At 57.0% G+C, this 15989-nt stretch overlaps 1 protein-coding gene across 3 annotated transcripts in view; it reads right to left on the reverse strand.

Moving 5' to 3' along the window:
* Window positions 1-11199: 11199 nt before the first annotated feature.
* Window positions 11200-15989, reverse strand: part of SLC8A2 (solute carrier family 8 member A2) — a 29615-nt gene continuing 24825 nt past the window's right edge. For all 3 annotated transcript variants that reach the window (XM_045845385.1, XM_045845383.1, XM_045845384.1), the window contains exons 9-10: window positions 13869-14147; window positions 11200-12581 (exon numbers count right to left, since the gene is read on the reverse strand). In XM_045845385.1, coding sequence (XP_045701341.1) covers window positions 12205-12581; window positions 13869-14147 — 656 coding nt within the window. In that variant the 3' untranslated portion in view covers window positions 11200-12204. The remainder of the gene's footprint in view (window positions 12582-13868; window positions 14148-15989) is intronic.

Raw genomic sequence — 15989 nt, forward strand, 5'->3', positions numbered from 1 at the left:
AAGGCCCTGGGGTGGGAATGTGTTCCGTGTTATATGAGGCCTGCAGGCCTGTGATGGCCTGTGATGGCAGGGGAGGGGGAGGGGGAGAAGAGAGCAGGGTCTTTGTCCTCTGGTGCCCTTGGATTCCTGGGGGGGATGATGCAGATGTGCTCCAGGACACCTGGGGACTTAGTGCTCCTGTGTCCCCCCAGGAAGATGGCCTGTAGCCTTCATCATATTTTCACAAAGGGATACTTGACCCCCTCCCCCAAATGTTACAAACCGTCACTCCAGAGAGAGAATGACAAAGAGAGGGGAGACAGTGGTCCAGAGAGAAGAGAACAGGAACAGAGACCCAGAGGACGTGGCAGAGACTATAAGCGGGGGAGCGGAGAGAGGTGGAGGCTGAGCAGGCAGCGGGAGGCAGTGCACCACCCCTGCTGGGCTCTAAGGGTATTTTTACGACCCTCGTAAACAGCTCTACCTCAGCAGCAACCTGCTTCTCCCTCGTCCTCTCCTCTGGTGGAGATTAAACAAAACTGCCCAGGCTGGGGCAGGGGTGAGCGGGCTGGAGGCACAGCCCCACGGGCTGAGGTCAGCACAGAGGTCATTCCCAGTGGGAGAGGGCAGGCGGGGGGGCTGTGGGTGGGGCCAGGCCCAGTCCTTTTCTGAGCCTCAGCCTGCTTATCTGCTTGATGAGCGATGAGCCTAGGTGGTGGGAATGATGGGGAACCAGTTACACTAGGGGGTGCCAGGACTCTGGGGGCTCCTGGCGCTCCCCCACAAGCTCCTGTATGCAGCTGTCCCGCAGGTGATGCTGGCCCTTTAAAGAGGGTGGAGGAGAAGGGGGCCCTTTCATCGTTGCCACTGGCACCCCGCACCCCGCCTCCCAGATAGGGGTTTTGGAGCAGAAAATTAATTTAAATCACTTTTTAATTAAAGATGCAAAGCTCTCCTGTGTGTGTCCCCCCTACCAAGGCCCTCAGCTGGGGTTCAGGGTGGGGAACCAGAGGGCCTGGGCCCCCAGCCTCACTTTGGGTTCTGGGGGGTCCGCTGAGGTCCCTGGCTCAGGCTGATCTGGAAACAAGAAGTGTGGCCTGATTGACAGTGAGGGGTGAGTGGACAGAGGGCCGGAGGTGGCCGTGCCTTAAGTGGGCAGGGGTCGGGGAGGTGCACGTGGGGGTGCGTCTGGGAGGAGGAGGGAGGGTTGTTCCTTTCACGGCTCTGAGTGCAGAAGGCCCCTCCCGCCCCCAGAACAAGGAGGAGGGGCTTGGACTCTCGGGCATACATCTTTTTAATTAAAGAGAAGAGTGAGACATTGGAAAGGGAAAAAATCAGAGTGTCTGGGAGAAAAATGGATGGGGAAGGCTGGAGGGAGGAGGAGGGAGGGGCAGTGGGCTCTCTCACTCCTGCCCCCCTCTGTCTGTCTATCTGTCTGTCTGTCTGTGACACAGGCGGCCCCATCTCTCTCTGTCTCTCTCTGGCCTCAGGCCCCCTCTGCCCAGCTGAACTGTCTCCCTTAAATGGTCCTTGGACCCTCAGACCCTCTGACCCTGGGCTCCCAGGGTAGGGAGCAGACGGGGCCCAGGCCTGGGTCCTGTGCTTGCTGACCCCAGCGTGGCTGAGTCTGCGAGGGTGACGCTGGGGCCCCTGTGTGCCAGCAAGGGACTCCCAAATGAGCACGGGCCCTGGGATCCCCCAGCTGCCCCCACCATATAGCTAGGAAGGCCCCACCCATACCCACCCCAGTGAGCCCTCCACCAGTACACCTGGGGGACCTCCCAGGTCTCCCCAGCACAGGTGCCCCGCAGCGAGGCTGCAGACCTCTGGGAGGCCCTGGCAGGCCGTCTTGCTCCCCCCAGGGCCCCCCATGCCACCCCCAGGGACCCATAGGATCTGCTCTCGGGGGCTTCGGGAGCTAAGGGGTGAGTGAGGAGCTGGTCAGGTGTCCCCCCTCCCCCGTCTTCTCTCTGGGTCCTGCTGGCCCTTGCCTTGGTTTCCCCTCTTTATCATCAGGTCTCCCTCTGCCCCTCCTCCCTCCCTCTAGGACTCTCCAAGGATCTGTGTGTCTGCTGTGGAGGATCCTACTTGGGGGGCCTCCCGGGTCTCCGTTACTGTCTTGAGTGTGTGTGTGTCTGTCGCTGAATCTTTTTCTCTCTGTCCAGTCTGTCTCCGTCTCCATATCTCTCCGTCTCTCGTTCTCTCGCTCTGTCTCTCTCCCTCCCCCACCCCCACACCGTCTCTGGGGACCTCTGTCTCTAGGCCTGTGTGTCCCCCCTCGCCCCTGCCTCTGCCTGGGGTTTCTGCCTTCCTGTCTCTGCCCCACCCTCCCCTACCGCCGCCCAGACCTTTCATTGGACACGTCGCCCCAGTCCTCGGGCCCTCCCCCCCGCCTGGCCGGGCTCCAGGAGGAGGAAATATTTATCTTGTTGGGATCCCCCACCCCACTCCCGCCCCTCCACACGCCTCCCAGGCCATCCATCACTGGAGCCGGCGACTCGGCCGGTTCATTTGTCACCCGCTGCCTGCTGCCCTGCCAAGCAATCATACCATTAGCCCTGGCTGGCGGAGGCCACCGGGAGGACCCGCCTGACCCGGCGGGGGAGGGGCGCCCAGACCCCTCCCTGCCTGTCCCCCTGTCCTTCCAGCGTCCGTCTCCCTCTGCCAGTTTCTCTTCGTGCCTCTGGGTCTTTTTTCTGGGTCTCCTCGCTTCTCTTCCTCTTTCTCCCCCTCCTCCTCACCCTCCCCCCACCACCCCGTGTCCCTCTTTGGGGTGTTTGTGTGTCTGTCCATCTGTCTGTTTCATGTGTCTCGCCCTCCATCTTTTCCTCTCTGTGTCTCTCTTCGGATGATCTTTCTGTCTCTCATTCTCCATCTCTCTCAGTCTCTGTCCCCCTCCCTGCCCCCCGCCCCGTCTCTCCCCGTCTCTCTGCCTCTCTGGGCCCAAGCCCTGGGCCCCTGTCTCTCTGTCTCTGTCTCCTGCCCCCGCCGCACCCTGTTCTGGTCCCGACTGTCACTATCGGCCCCAAGGCCCTTCAATCCCTGGTTTTCTCTCCATACGTCCCAGGCGGCCCTTCTCCTGGCTTTGTGTGCCGCTTTGGGGCCGGAGGACGACTTCAAACCTCCGGCACCATCCCTGGCCCCATTTCAGTGCCTCCCTCCCGTCTCCCTCCGCGTGGCGTGTTTAAGTCTCTCTCCGCTCATTCCGTCTCCATCTCTGTTTCTGTTTTCTTCTGTGGCCCCTCCCCCTTCTGCTCCTCTTCCCCTGCGGCCCTGCGGTCCCTCCTCTGCTGACCCCAGCTGCCCCTTCTCAATCCATCATCCCTGACATTTCCTTCCCTCCACCTCCGGGGAGAAAACTGCAGGGAGGGAGAGGGCAGGGGCTGAGGGCGGGGGGGGGGGGGCGGCGGAGAGGGAAAGAGCACTAATACCTTGGGGGGTGCTGAGGACAGAGCCCCCATCCCTTCTCTCCCACAGTCTGAGTGCCTGGAAGTCCTCCCTGGAGTCTGACTTCAATCCTCAGGGGGCTGGCGGGGTGCAGAGGAGATCCAGGAGCCAGCCCTTTTCTGTTCCCCGGAGGGACCGGAGCTGTGTGCTCTGCTGGAGGCGTGTGGCTGGGAAAGGGGGGGACTGGGCATGGTCGTGCCCCCACCCCGCCTCCGCACTGGTGCCCATGCATCGTCCTGCTGGAACAGGGAGGCCGGGAGGTCCGTGGGCAGCGGGTGCCCCACCCAGCCCCCTGTGACCCCACAGCAGCTCCCCATCTGGGCAGCTGCCACCCCTCCCCCAGTGTGTGCTCCACGGGTGGGGAGGCTGGGAGTCAAAGCCCGAAGAGCCTCCCCCATCAGCCTCCAGGGGCTGGTGGTGAAATGCCCCACTCCCTCCCCCTCCACTTGGGCCCCCAGAGAGGGTCCTACCCAGTCCCCAGCGGGGCCCATTGCCCACAGGAGGTGACATGTTAGCACAGCCCGTGATGGCTTTCCTTCCCTGTCTTCCCTCCAGTGTCTCCCGGAGTCCCGTCCCAAATAAAATGCTTGTCCCCCATCCTTGCCTCAGGCTGGCTTCTGTGGAGCTCAACCTAAGACAGCGAGTGGCCAGGCAGGGATGTGGGGGGGGGTGGACAGAGAGAGGGCGCAAGGGGAGACAAGACCCCCACCCCGTGATGGCAAATTGTCTGTGTCCACTTGGTGCCCAGATGGGTGGTCACACTTTAATCCACATGTTGTTGCGAAGGTATTTTTCAGATGAGATTAACCTTTAAATGCGTGAAGCAGATGACCCTCCGTAAGGTGGGTGGGTCTTGCCCAATCAGTTGAAGGCCTTAAAAGCAAAGATGGAGGTCCCTTGAGAAAGAGGGAATCCTGCTTCAGGGCGGTGCTAGGGCTTGAGCCGCCACAGCAGTCTCAGCCTGCTGGCCTGCCCTGCGGAAATGGGACATGCCAGCTCCCGCCATCGCACGAGCCAATTTAAAAAACAAGTCCCTGTCTGTCTGTCTGTCCACACATCCTATTGGTTCTGCATCTCTGGAGAACCCTCGTTAATAACCCTTGACACCCAAAATTCTGTGAGCACGTGAGACGTGGCAAAGAAAGAAAGGAAGGAACAGAGAAACAAATCAAACACAAGAGGTGAAGATTTAGCATCCATCAACAGAAGAACAGATAAGCCAAATGTGGTAGCTTCATACAGTGGAATATTACTCAGTCACCAAAAGGAAGAATTGCTGATCCAGGCGTGGCCACCTGGGGGAGCCGCAAAGACGTGAAGCTCAGGGAAAGGAGCCAGATACGGAAAGGCCGGGTATCGTGAGATTCTGCTTACATGAACTGCCCAGAACGGGCAAGTCCACAGAGACAGGGAGTGGATTGGTGGTGGCCAGGGGCTGGAGGAAGGGAAATGCAGAGTGCATGCTGACGGGTACAGGGTCTCCTTTGGGGGTGATGGAAATTTCTGGAACTAGACAGAGGTGGTGGTTGCACAACACTGAATGGACTAAATGCCACTGAAATGTGCGCTTGAAAATGTTTAAAATGGTACTTTTTAAAATAAAGATTTTATTTATTTTTAGAGAGAGGGGAAGGGAGGGAGGGAAACATCACTCGGTTGCCTCTCACATGTGCCCTGACCGGGAATCGAACCGGCGACCTTCTGCTTTGCAGAGCGATGGCCAGCCAACTGAACCACATGGGTCAGGGCTAAAACAGTAAATTTTGTGTCATGTATTTTACCACAGTATTTTTTAAAAAAGCTTTCAAGATGCAGAGGTACAGAGAACCAGGAGACGAGGGGCGGCGCTGAGTTAGCTCTGAAGAGCGTGTCGAGGTTTCCTGGGGCTGCTCTAACACATCGGCACAAACCCGAGGGGTTAGAACAGGGCAGATCTGTTCCCTCCTAGTTCTGGAAGCCACAGCACATAATCAGTCCCCATGGGCCGCAGTCCAAGCGTCAGCAGGGCCACACTCCCTCCCCCAGGGGTGTCCAACCTGCAGCCACATTTGAATGAGGCCCGGGATGGCTATGAATGCGGCCCAACACAAAATTGTAAATTTACTTCAAACCTTTGTTTTGCTCCTCAGTTTTCATCAGTGTTTGTGTATTTAATGTGTGGCCCAAGACAGCTCTTCTTCCTCCAGTGTGACCCAGAGATGCCCAGAGGTGGGCCACCCCTGCTTATGAAGCTCCATGTGACCGCATTTAGGGTCCCCCCAGATCATCCCAATAGGGACAATCTCCCTATCCCAAGATCCTTCACGACACCTGCCAAATCCTTTTTGGTCATATAAGGTAGCAGCCACGGGTTCCCGGAGTTAGGACATGGATACCTTTGGGAACGCCCATCACTGGGCCGTGAACCTCCACCAGCGGCTCCTCCCCTCCCTCCAGGCATGCGCAACATCCATCAAGAGGTGGCGTCTTTTTCCCCGCCCCCCGGAATTTTGTGACTTGCTTGACCCACAGAATGTGGCAGAAGTGACCAGAAGCCTTGCAGCGTCCACTGTGGCTCTTAGAACCGGCCGCTATGCTCTTAAGAAGTTGGTCCAGCCCAGTAAGGGAGGCAGTGGAGGGGCCAGCCTCAGGGAGAGGGGTCCAGACCGCAGACAGCGCCCCCTGCCGGCCGCAAGCGACAGCGTCTTGCACATTCTGGCCCCAGCCAAGCTCCAAAATGAACGCGGCACGTTTTGGCCTCCGCCAACCCTACTTGGATCAGGAGAGCCGCGGTCACGGTGGCTTGTCACTCAGCAGCAGGTAACCAATGCAGAGATCTAGACATAAAGACGCACATGCACACAGCACGGGGGAGACTGACATTTGGAAACAGAGAGAGAGAGAGACAGGGAGCAATGGATGGAACAGGGAGACCGGGTCCAAAAGGGACAGAGACCTTTGGAAACAGACACAGAGGGAGAGTCAGCTGTGCAGAGACCAACGCAAAGAGAGAGAGAGAGAGGCAGAAACTGTCCAGAAAGACATGGGCTCGGGTCCACAGCCCCAGCAGACAGCCAGCACCAGCCATCGGCCGGCGGTCACTGAGTTTCCCAAGACATCACGTAACTGTAGTCTCTGCTGACACCTGGCTGCAGTGCTGTGAGTCCCCAGTGAGAGAATAATAACTTGTCACTTTAAGCCATTAAGGCTTAGGGTGGTGTTTGTTACATAGAAACAGATACCAAAACGGGATGTTTGGAGGGTCAGGGAAAGGTGGGTGAGGGACAGGAAGTTGGGGGAGGGGGAGGTCTGGGGGGGGCTGCAGATTTATTTGGGGGAAACAGGCGAAGGACTGGGGAACCATTTAGAAAGAGGGGCTGAGGAAATATGGATTTCACAGACTAGGGAAGGTCGGAGGGTCAGGACTGGTTCCAGCTGGAATGTTGGTTTTGGAGCTGGTGATGCAAAGGTCCTGGGGCTCCTTGGCGTGAACTTCCATGGCAACTTCGGTGTCTATGATCTGATTGGTTAGATTTCTGAGCATCACCTCTGTGTGTTCCTTCACACCTCTTGCGGAAGAGGCTGTTCACTGATCCTCAACATCCAGTCTGCCACTTCTCCTGGAAAATCCTCTACGACTTTAGCATGGTGACCGAGGTAAAAGCTATTGTCCTTTCTTCTCCCAGCTCCTCTGGCAGCTAGGTGTGGCTGTTTAGGTCTGGCAACCAAGATGCAGGGGGACGTGGTGTGCGGAGCTCCTGGTAAAAGCTCACCGAGCATGGTGGGTCCTGGCCCTCTCCTCCTGTGTCCACCCTTCTGGCTGCAGTAATGCCCCGAGGCTGAGACACCTGGGACCAGACAGATGAGGGTCGTAGTCCTGCTACGTCAGAGCAAGAAGATAGAAGAAACTGGGTTCCTTGCTGTCCTCATGAAACAGAGCAGCCATGCCAGATGCAGACGGTTACACAAAAGAGAAATACATTCATCTCATTGAAACCACAATTACTTTGGGTCCCTTGTTATTCACGTCTGTTAATCAAGTATTCATAGGAGGCCCTCACAAGGGCTTACAGACAGACACCTTCTGGAGGTTCTGGGAGTCACTGCTTCCGCTTGTCCCTCAGGCTAGGGGTGTTAATGCTCCCGCCTGCCAGCCCCCTGCTGCTGGGCCCTCCCTGGTCCCTGCATCTGTCTGTTCACACTCCTTCCTTCCACTCGCCTCATTTACCCAACTGGGGCCTCCCACTTCCTCCGGGGGTCTTGCTACAGAGTCCTCGCCCTTGCAAGTCACAACCCAGCCGCCACGTCTCGCATCCTGTCTGGACTGTGTCCCTGCAGTGCGCTGTGCTCCTCGGGAAAGCAGGGACATGTGGGTCATGGCCATGTCCCCAGCAGAGTGCCAGGCACAGAGTGGATGCACAGTGGGTAAAGTGAATTGGAGGCTCCCAGGGGCTGGAGGGAGAGAGAGACTAGTCCCCCACGTCCAGTTGTCCCTGGGTTTGGTGGCCTTGCAGCTGGGACTCAGGTGGTAAAGCAGGTTCATGGGGCTTCTGCATTTCTCTGTCCCACTGAGGCTGTTCGTTCTGGGATGGTGAACAGAGGGCTGTGTGTGTGTGTGTGTGTGTGTGTAAGAGACAGAGAATCTGGAATACAAAAGTGAACAAGCAAGCGGGAATACCATTGAGCTCTTACTGTGTGCCAGGCATTGGTCTAATGTATAGATAGTATAATTATAATAAAATGTATGGAATTTAATATATTACACATACTTCTGATAAATTATGTAGATTAAGCTCTCATTCAGTACGACAGCCTGTGAAGTGGGCACCCCTCGTCCCATCGGCGCTACTGTCTCCCTGGTCCAGACGCGGGCCCTGGGGCGCAGGGGAAACAAACCTCCCCGCCATGCTACCTCCCGCAACAGATCCTGCCAGTCACTCCCAAGCTGATGCCCCGGGAACTCCTTCACCCAGGTGGGAATCACCATGTTTGGGGTGGGATGAAGGGGCATCTGGGAGGTCCCCCCTCAGCCACATCCCAAGCTCTGGGGACACCCAGCACTACAGCTGAGACCTTACTCATCTCCCTGCTGCCAGGCTCATACATTTCCCGCCTCTACTCCGCTGAAGGAAGTCTCTGTCCCATTGTGCACCCTGGACCTCTCTCCCCCCTCTGCCCTGTCTCCCCTCTCTGCCCTGCACCTCTCTGAGCCTGTTTCCTCACCTGTGCACTGGGAGTGATTGCTAGCATCAGTGGCGGACTGAGGGAGGCTGTGTCCACCTAGGAGAGCCCCGCATAGTGCCCGGTGCTTTCTGTAACCGCCAGCTGCTGTCGGCGTGGTTCCCACAAACTTCGGGCCCCCAAGCGCTCTTCCACCCTTGTGTTCAAAGCCCTCCTGCTCCACACCTGTCCCCACGTTGGCAGGAGAGCCTGCTCATGCACCCTCTTTCTCTAGCAGCTCCCCTTTCTCCTTCAAGGTTCTCCAGACCTTGATGGGTGTAGCTTGGTTGGTTGGGCATCATTCTGTGAACTGAAAGGTCGCTGGTTCAATTCCCAGTCAGGGCATATGCCTGGATTGCGGGCAGGGTCCCCAGTAGGGGAACGCTCGAGAGGCAACCACACATTGATGTTTCTCTCCTCTTTCTCCCTCCCTTCCCCTCTAAAAAGAAATATTTTGAAAATATAAATAAATAAAATCTTTAAAGAAAGATTCTCCAAAGACTATACTTTCAGGGATCATTTCTATAGCCCATTAAAAAAAATGGCTCCAAAGGGTGGTCTACATGCTCTGACTCAGCTTCCCCAACTGCCACTCCCTCCTCACTCTAGATCAGCCTGACTTCTGCCCCCCACAGCCTCTCAGCGTCACTCCTCGGTCCTCATCCCACTCCACCTCTCGGCAGATTGTGGCCCCGTCTCTCGGTTTCCTGTGCCCCAGGTCCCCCATCTACCTCTCTGGCAAGTCCTTTTCCGTTGAAAGGTCTCCCATGTTCCATGTGCACCCTAGACGCTGGAGCCCCTCAGGGCACTGTTCGTACCCTTCTCACACTACACCCTCTCCCTGGGCAGCCCTGCCCGCTCCCGTGGCTTGGTGACACCCCCTGGCCTACAAATCTCAGATCTCCCTCCAGCGCAGCCCCTTCTCTGAGCTCCAGGCAGCCCCTCCCTGACCTCTCCTCTGGATGTCCCACAGGCATCTCGCCCTCAGCATGCGCTCGCCCGGAATCCTGCATATTCTCCAAGCCCATTCTTCCTACTCACCCTACCTTCGTTCCCCAAGCCCAGAAAAAACCTCACTCTCTGAAAACTCTCCCTCCCCACGGCCCATCTCCCAGATCGACTCTCCACCTTTCCCCCTCCAGCTCTGCCTCCCGAGAAGCTGAAGCCTATGACCTCTCTTGACCTCTGGCTTCTGCTTGAGCGTGAGTGGCTGTGTCTGCACTCCGCTCCTACGCTGCAGCCGCAGCCTGGACAGTTTAGGCCACTGAGCTCACACTTTCAAGCTCAGGATGGTAACTGCTCCCTCTACTGCTAGCCCTGGGTATTGCACCTTCCCTCTTGTTTTCCTTGGTTGAACCCTGCGCACCTTTTAATATCCCTGTCGTCAAACTGTCCCTGGCTAGCCTGCTCGAATGCACCCGTCTCTCTCCTGCCAGGCTCCCTATCCTTTCTCTCTTGAAACCACCCCATCACCGCCTTCCTTCCCACCACCCAACTCCAGGACCCCCTCCTCAGCCGCACTGCAGCCTCCGCCCTGATCTCCCAGCCTCAGGTCTCTCGGGTATCCAGAAGGAACATTCGAAAACGTAAATCAGATATCAATTGCCTGCCCTGCCCCCACCCACCATTGAAACCCCTTCCAAAGCTCGCCTTTGCTCTTAGGCTAAATTCCAAGCTTCCTAGCGCGGCTGACAAGGTCTGTTATAATTGGTCCTCTTGAGGTCTCTTCACTCCCCAAGCCCCCACACTCCATTCATGCTAACCACTTGCACGAAAGAGCCTGTAATTCGCGTCTGCTCATCTTTCTGTATGCTGTGCCCTCCCTTTATCTGGAGTCTCACACACACACATCCCTCTCCCCCCGGCATTCCAGCATTCTGAGAAAGTCCATTCTTTATTCAAGGAATAAACCCCAGCTCCTGCTCAGGCAAATTTGAGTTCCCAGGATGCCCTGTAAAGAGGAGTATCTTGTGGGTGATGGAATGAAGGCGTGGCTAGGGAAGCTCCGCGGTGATTGGTGGGGGCGTGGCTGGGGGAAGCCTGTGGACCTTTAGTGAGGCTGGTGGTGCACGTGGGTGTGTCCTGCCGAGGACTGGGGGCCTGGAAAAACCCACATTACCTGGTCTACTTCACAGCTGCGGAAATCTCAAAGACCTCATTAGCTCTCTCCTCCAGAATCTCCCAACTTCTCACGGGAAGGCTTGTTTCCCAGGCAGAATTTCAAAGTTTTATGGCAATTTTTACAGAAATCACAGAGAAAAGAGACAGCGACTGGTGCTGATGAGCTGCGAGTAGAGAAGGGGGGCGGGGACAGGCCTGGGATGCCGGGCGGATGCACGACAGGACGACAGAACGCTAAAAACCCGTGGGAAGCAGGGCGTTAGGGGGCTGCAGGGTCATCCTCAGGCTCCCCAGAAGTGGGCAGCGTTCCCCACGCCCCAGGGGTGTCCTTTGGACGGGAGACATCCACAGTAAGAAAATGCAGGTGGCCTACCAACAGACGGGTGGCCTCCAAAGTTAAAAATGCCCACCCAGACACCCTGGGCCCAGTCCCACCCTCCCACCCGCCCCTGCTCCCCATCAGGCAGAGATGTGGCAGCATTTGCTGGCTTGTAGCATTGGTCCTCTGGAACCCTCGATCTCCTCTTCGAGGGTCCTGCCCGGATTGGCTGGCACTGAGGGCAAAATGAGCCTTCTAGATTGTCGAGGAAGATGGCTGGACTTCCTTTGATTTGCGGCCTCCTCCCCAAAGTCGATTTTCATGGCTGGGGGAGTCTGCTGCCCTCTCAAAAGGAAAAGTCTGTCACCCCCTTTCCCCAAGACATGCACCCTCCCGCGACCCCCCTCCCCCACACACTATATACACACAGGCCCCCCCCCCTCGAAGGCGTGGCGGGGCCCTCAGAGGTAGTGGAGGAGAGCGGGGGTGCTGGAATGTGAGAAATTTCAGGTCCCAAATATGCCCCCTCCAGCTCAGAAACCCCGAACTGCTCCCCCTTCTCCAAGCCTCGAGAATTAGCGTCCTCCCAAGGGCCTGAGTGGAGAAATCAGGGAAGGCATGGCCCCCTTTGCGCCCACACGCACACGGCCCTTTCCCCTCCCCCTCCCCTGGCGGCCGAACCCAGCGCCCCGGGGTTGGGGAAAGGGCTGAAACTCGCGCTATCCTAGGAGGATCAGCCTCCTTCAAAGTGCCCCGGGGGAGGCTAAGTTCTGAGGGCCTGGGGCACACAGGTCCATCCGCGGCAGCGGCGGCGGTGGGTCCTCCAGAGGAAAGGTCAAGGTTGAGTGTCTAGGGAGAGAGATGCTGGATTCTCTAGAGGGTCACCGAGAGGACGGACGTCCAGGCGGAGATTTCCCCCGGGGTGCTGACGGAAACTAACAGGGATGGGTGGGAGTTGTGAGTGACTGGTAGGAGGCCCTGGGCAGGCTCCCGAGTGGAAGGGAGGAGGCTGTTGGTGGGGACAGGATCAATTCCGAGGAGGCAGGGAGGCCAAGCCCCGGACGAGGAGGCGGGAGGAGCCGCGCGTGCCGCAGTCTCCCGGGGGTGGGGGTGGGGAGGCCAAGTCTCTGCAGGGGACGCTAGAAGCCCCGGATGTGGCAGTAAGCCTCCAAGCTGGCGAAGAGGATGTACAGGAACCAGAGGCCCAGGAAGAGTGCCGTGGTGGCGAGCTTGGGGCCGCGCGGGCCGCCCAGCTCGCCGCCGATGTGCGGCCGGCGCCGGTACAGCAGCACGGCGATGCCCACGAAGGCGAAGACAGTGAAGAGCGTGACGGAGAAGGCCAGCGTGCCCGTTCGCACCTCGAAGGGGCGGCCCTGCACCGCCCAGTACACCGCAGCCACCGACCAGGCCACGCCCAGGCCCAGGAACACGTTCACCGCGTTGGAGCCGGTCACGTTGCCGATGGAGGCGTCCGCGCACTGGTCCTGCAGCGCAGCCACCTTGCTGGCGAATGTGTCTGTGGGGGCAGAGACGCGCACGGGTCAGAAGGGCTCCGCGGGCCACCCCCAGGGCTTGGCGTCCGTCTGTCCCTGTTGCCTGCTTTCCACAAGACCCACACCATCCCTGTGTCCAGGGGATCCAGACCCGGGGTGGGACGCGGTGCAGTCACCGCCTCCCATCCCTGTAGCCCTGGGCAGACTATGGTAAGTAGGGACTTGAGGCCTTGACCCCACCCAAAAGGCAAAGTCCGTCACTGTCCCTGTGCCTGCTCTGTACAGGACACATGGCCTGCTTTCTGTGGAGCTCAGTCTACTTTCTGTGGGACTCACTGCCTGATTTTGAAGGGATCCACTCTCCGCACTCTATGGAGCCTGCTGCCTACTTTCTATGGGACTCGCTGCCTGCTTTCAAAGGGAATCCCCCTCTGCTTCCCATGACCCTGCTGGCTGTTTATCTACCAGCCCAATCACCCCACTGCCACCAGGCTGGACAAAATAGGTGTTAGGATCCACCCCTATGCAACCCCTTTCCTGTCGATTCCCCACATGGTCTCCTTCCAGCAGTGGCCTGGTTTCCATGGCCTGCACCAATTCCTGAGCATCTTTAATAAGTCATGTCTCTGGTGTGGAGGGCAGGCGTCAGAAAACCAACCAATCCCCAGCGGCTGCTTTCCACAGGGCCCGCCTCCTGCTTTCTGGACGGACAGTGCCGCCCCACTGGTGAGCACACTGATGTGGAAAGCAAGGGCGGCAGCCTGCCCACCCATGTGGTCTCCCTACTGCCCTAGGAATTTCGGGCTTGGCCACCCAGTTTCTGAGGGACTCTCACTCGGGTTTATTTGGGGAGAGGGGATCTTGGCCATGGTGTTTTGGGGAACATAAGCTGTAGTCTCTGAAAACCCACTCTTTTATTTGCATGGCACCCCTCCTTCAACCTCTGGTTTCTACTCTGCTCCCACATCTTCCTACAGCCTTGGAATTCACTGGCCTGGTTCGCATCATGCACATCGACATAGTTCTATGGAACCTGCCACCTGGTTTCTTGGTGGGGGTGGGGGGAGAGGAGGGGAAATTAACATCTTGTTTGTGTGGAATGCATCCTCTGGCTTCTACTGGTTCCCGCCATCTTAGTTCTATGGGACATGCCACCTGGTGGCTTTTGGGGAGGATTCCATTCACAGAGTGAACCTAGGGGACCCCCCGAAAATGAGTTCTGCAGGGCTCCGCCACTGCATTACTGCAGCACCAGTCTCATTGCCTGGCCTGAGACCTTGCCCCACTGAGGGGTCCCCTGGGGGGGTTACCGGGGATGGAGGTGCCCAGGGCCACGAAGACCACGGCGTTGACGGAGTCCTTGAGGCCAACGGTGCAGCCAAAGTGGGAGGCCAGGTCCCCGATGAGGGCGGTGAGCAGGCCGATGACCAGGATGCAGACACCGAAGCAGGCCCAGCCGTGGCAGTACTCGGTGGGGGGCACGCAGGCGAACAGCACCTTCCAGAACACCGTCAGGAAGTGCATGACGTAGTCAAAGCAGGATGGCAGCCGCTCCTCCCGGGACCCGTCCTCCTCCTCCTCCTCGTCCCCTGTGGGCACACGACCCAGCTGGGGCACACGCCCATGCCTCCTGCCTTGACTACAGCCCCTGTGTTCAGCTTCCAGACATTGGGTCCCACACAATGAATCGCTTGCCCAGAATCCCCTGAAGCTAGGTGTGGCCACTTCCACCGCTAGACACACTGTCCCAGAATCCCTTGCAGCAAGGAGAATGTATAGACCTGGGTAAAAAGATTTACTTTCCCAGAGTCCCTTAAAGCTGTGGCAGGCCATATGCCCAGCTAAAAATATTCAGCTTTCCAGAATTCCTTGCTGCTAGGGGTGGCCATATCCCTACCTAAAAATATTCCTTTACCCAGAAGCTTTTACAGCTACTGACAGCCATGTAGAAATATTCACAGGTAGAAGTATTCTGAAGGTAGCAATATTCACTTCCTCTGATTCATTGCAGCTGACACTAGCCACATGCTTCACTAAAGGTACCCACCTTCCCAGAGTCCTTTGCAGGTAGAGCGAGCCTTGCACTCGGCTAACATTAGTCCCTCTCCTGGAATCCCTTAAGGCTAGTGACAGCCATGTTCTCAGATAAAAATATTCACTCTCTCCAAATGCCTTGCAGCTAGTGAGTCCTAAGCTTCATACTTACTTTCCCAGAATCCCTTGCAGCTGTGGCCATGCGACCGAGTCTGGCAATGAGGCATATTATGGAGGGTTTCTGGAAAGCTCTAGGTTTCTGGAGAGGGGTGTGCTTTCTGAGCTTTGTAAAGGATGCCTCATCCTTCGAGTTGTTTGTGTCACCTACTGTGACCAAATTTTACCCACCTGCAGTGACCTGTGTAATGGAACAGCACAAATGACATGTTGCCCACCTTGCCCTAAACCCATGAGCATAAAGCAATGAATGAAAAGCAATGAATGCACTTGCATGTGCCCAGCACTGCATCTGGAAAAATGCTGAGGAGAGACACTGAAACTCCTGACCAGTCACTCAGAGCAAGTCAGGGAATACAAGGCAGGCCAGCCACCCAAATATGAGGCCACTCCCCATGGTTCAACCCAAGGGCTCCTCAGAATGTCTGTGGCAGAGAATACCCAGCAGCTGCTGAGGCAACGAGAGATTGATGGACCCTGGGGTTCAGGTCACATATTCCTTTCCCACTTTTCTTAGCCACTTGTCTTGTTAAAGAAATAAATGCTTTAGTTTGTAAAGGTTTAGCTAAGTGGTTTGGGTGGGTTTTTGTTCTGCCAGTTACACCTCAAAGAATAAGTTTATTTTTTCTGTGACTCCAAGTAAAATGGAATTGGAAACTAAAACTGGGAGTGCAAATGTGCTGCCCCTTCCTGATGCACTCTTTCCTCTTTCTTCTTGCCTGGAATATAGACACAACACCTGGAGGTACAGCAGCCATCTTGCAACCATGAGGGCAAAAGCTGAGCATCGGAAAGAGAACTTAAAGAAGGAGCCTGGGCATTGAGTGACATTACTAAGCTGCTGCAAACCTTTGCCTATTGCAGGTTCTTTTTCTCTTGTGAGAAAAACTCATGTGCCACTTATGGCTGAGTTTTCTGTTGTTTGCCACTGAACACACCCTAGCTGATCACAGTGAGACATGGATAAGGTCAAAGCATAGAGAACATACTCTCCGATTTCCATATGAAGACTCAGCTCAGAAGTCTCCTCCTTCAGGAAGCCCTCCCTGACCTTCAAGCTGGGTCACACACCCCTGCAGCTCCCTGAGGTCCCCACCCCAGCCCTGCCCACTCTGGGTTGTCACTCTCTTGTGACAGCTCTGTCTCCCCCACTGGACTGGGAGCTCCGTGAGAACAGGGCCCGAAGTGTCACGGTCATCTCTTTGTCCCCAGCAATGTCC

The sequence above is a fragment of the Phyllostomus hastatus genome, unplaced genomic scaffold (genome assembly GCF_019186645.2).
Source record: "Phyllostomus hastatus isolate PE091 unplaced genomic scaffold, TTU_PhHast_1.1 phas_contig_468, whole genome shotgun sequence".
In the NCBI taxonomy this organism is placed as follows: domain Eukaryota; kingdom Metazoa; phylum Chordata; class Mammalia; order Chiroptera; family Phyllostomidae; genus Phyllostomus; species Phyllostomus hastatus.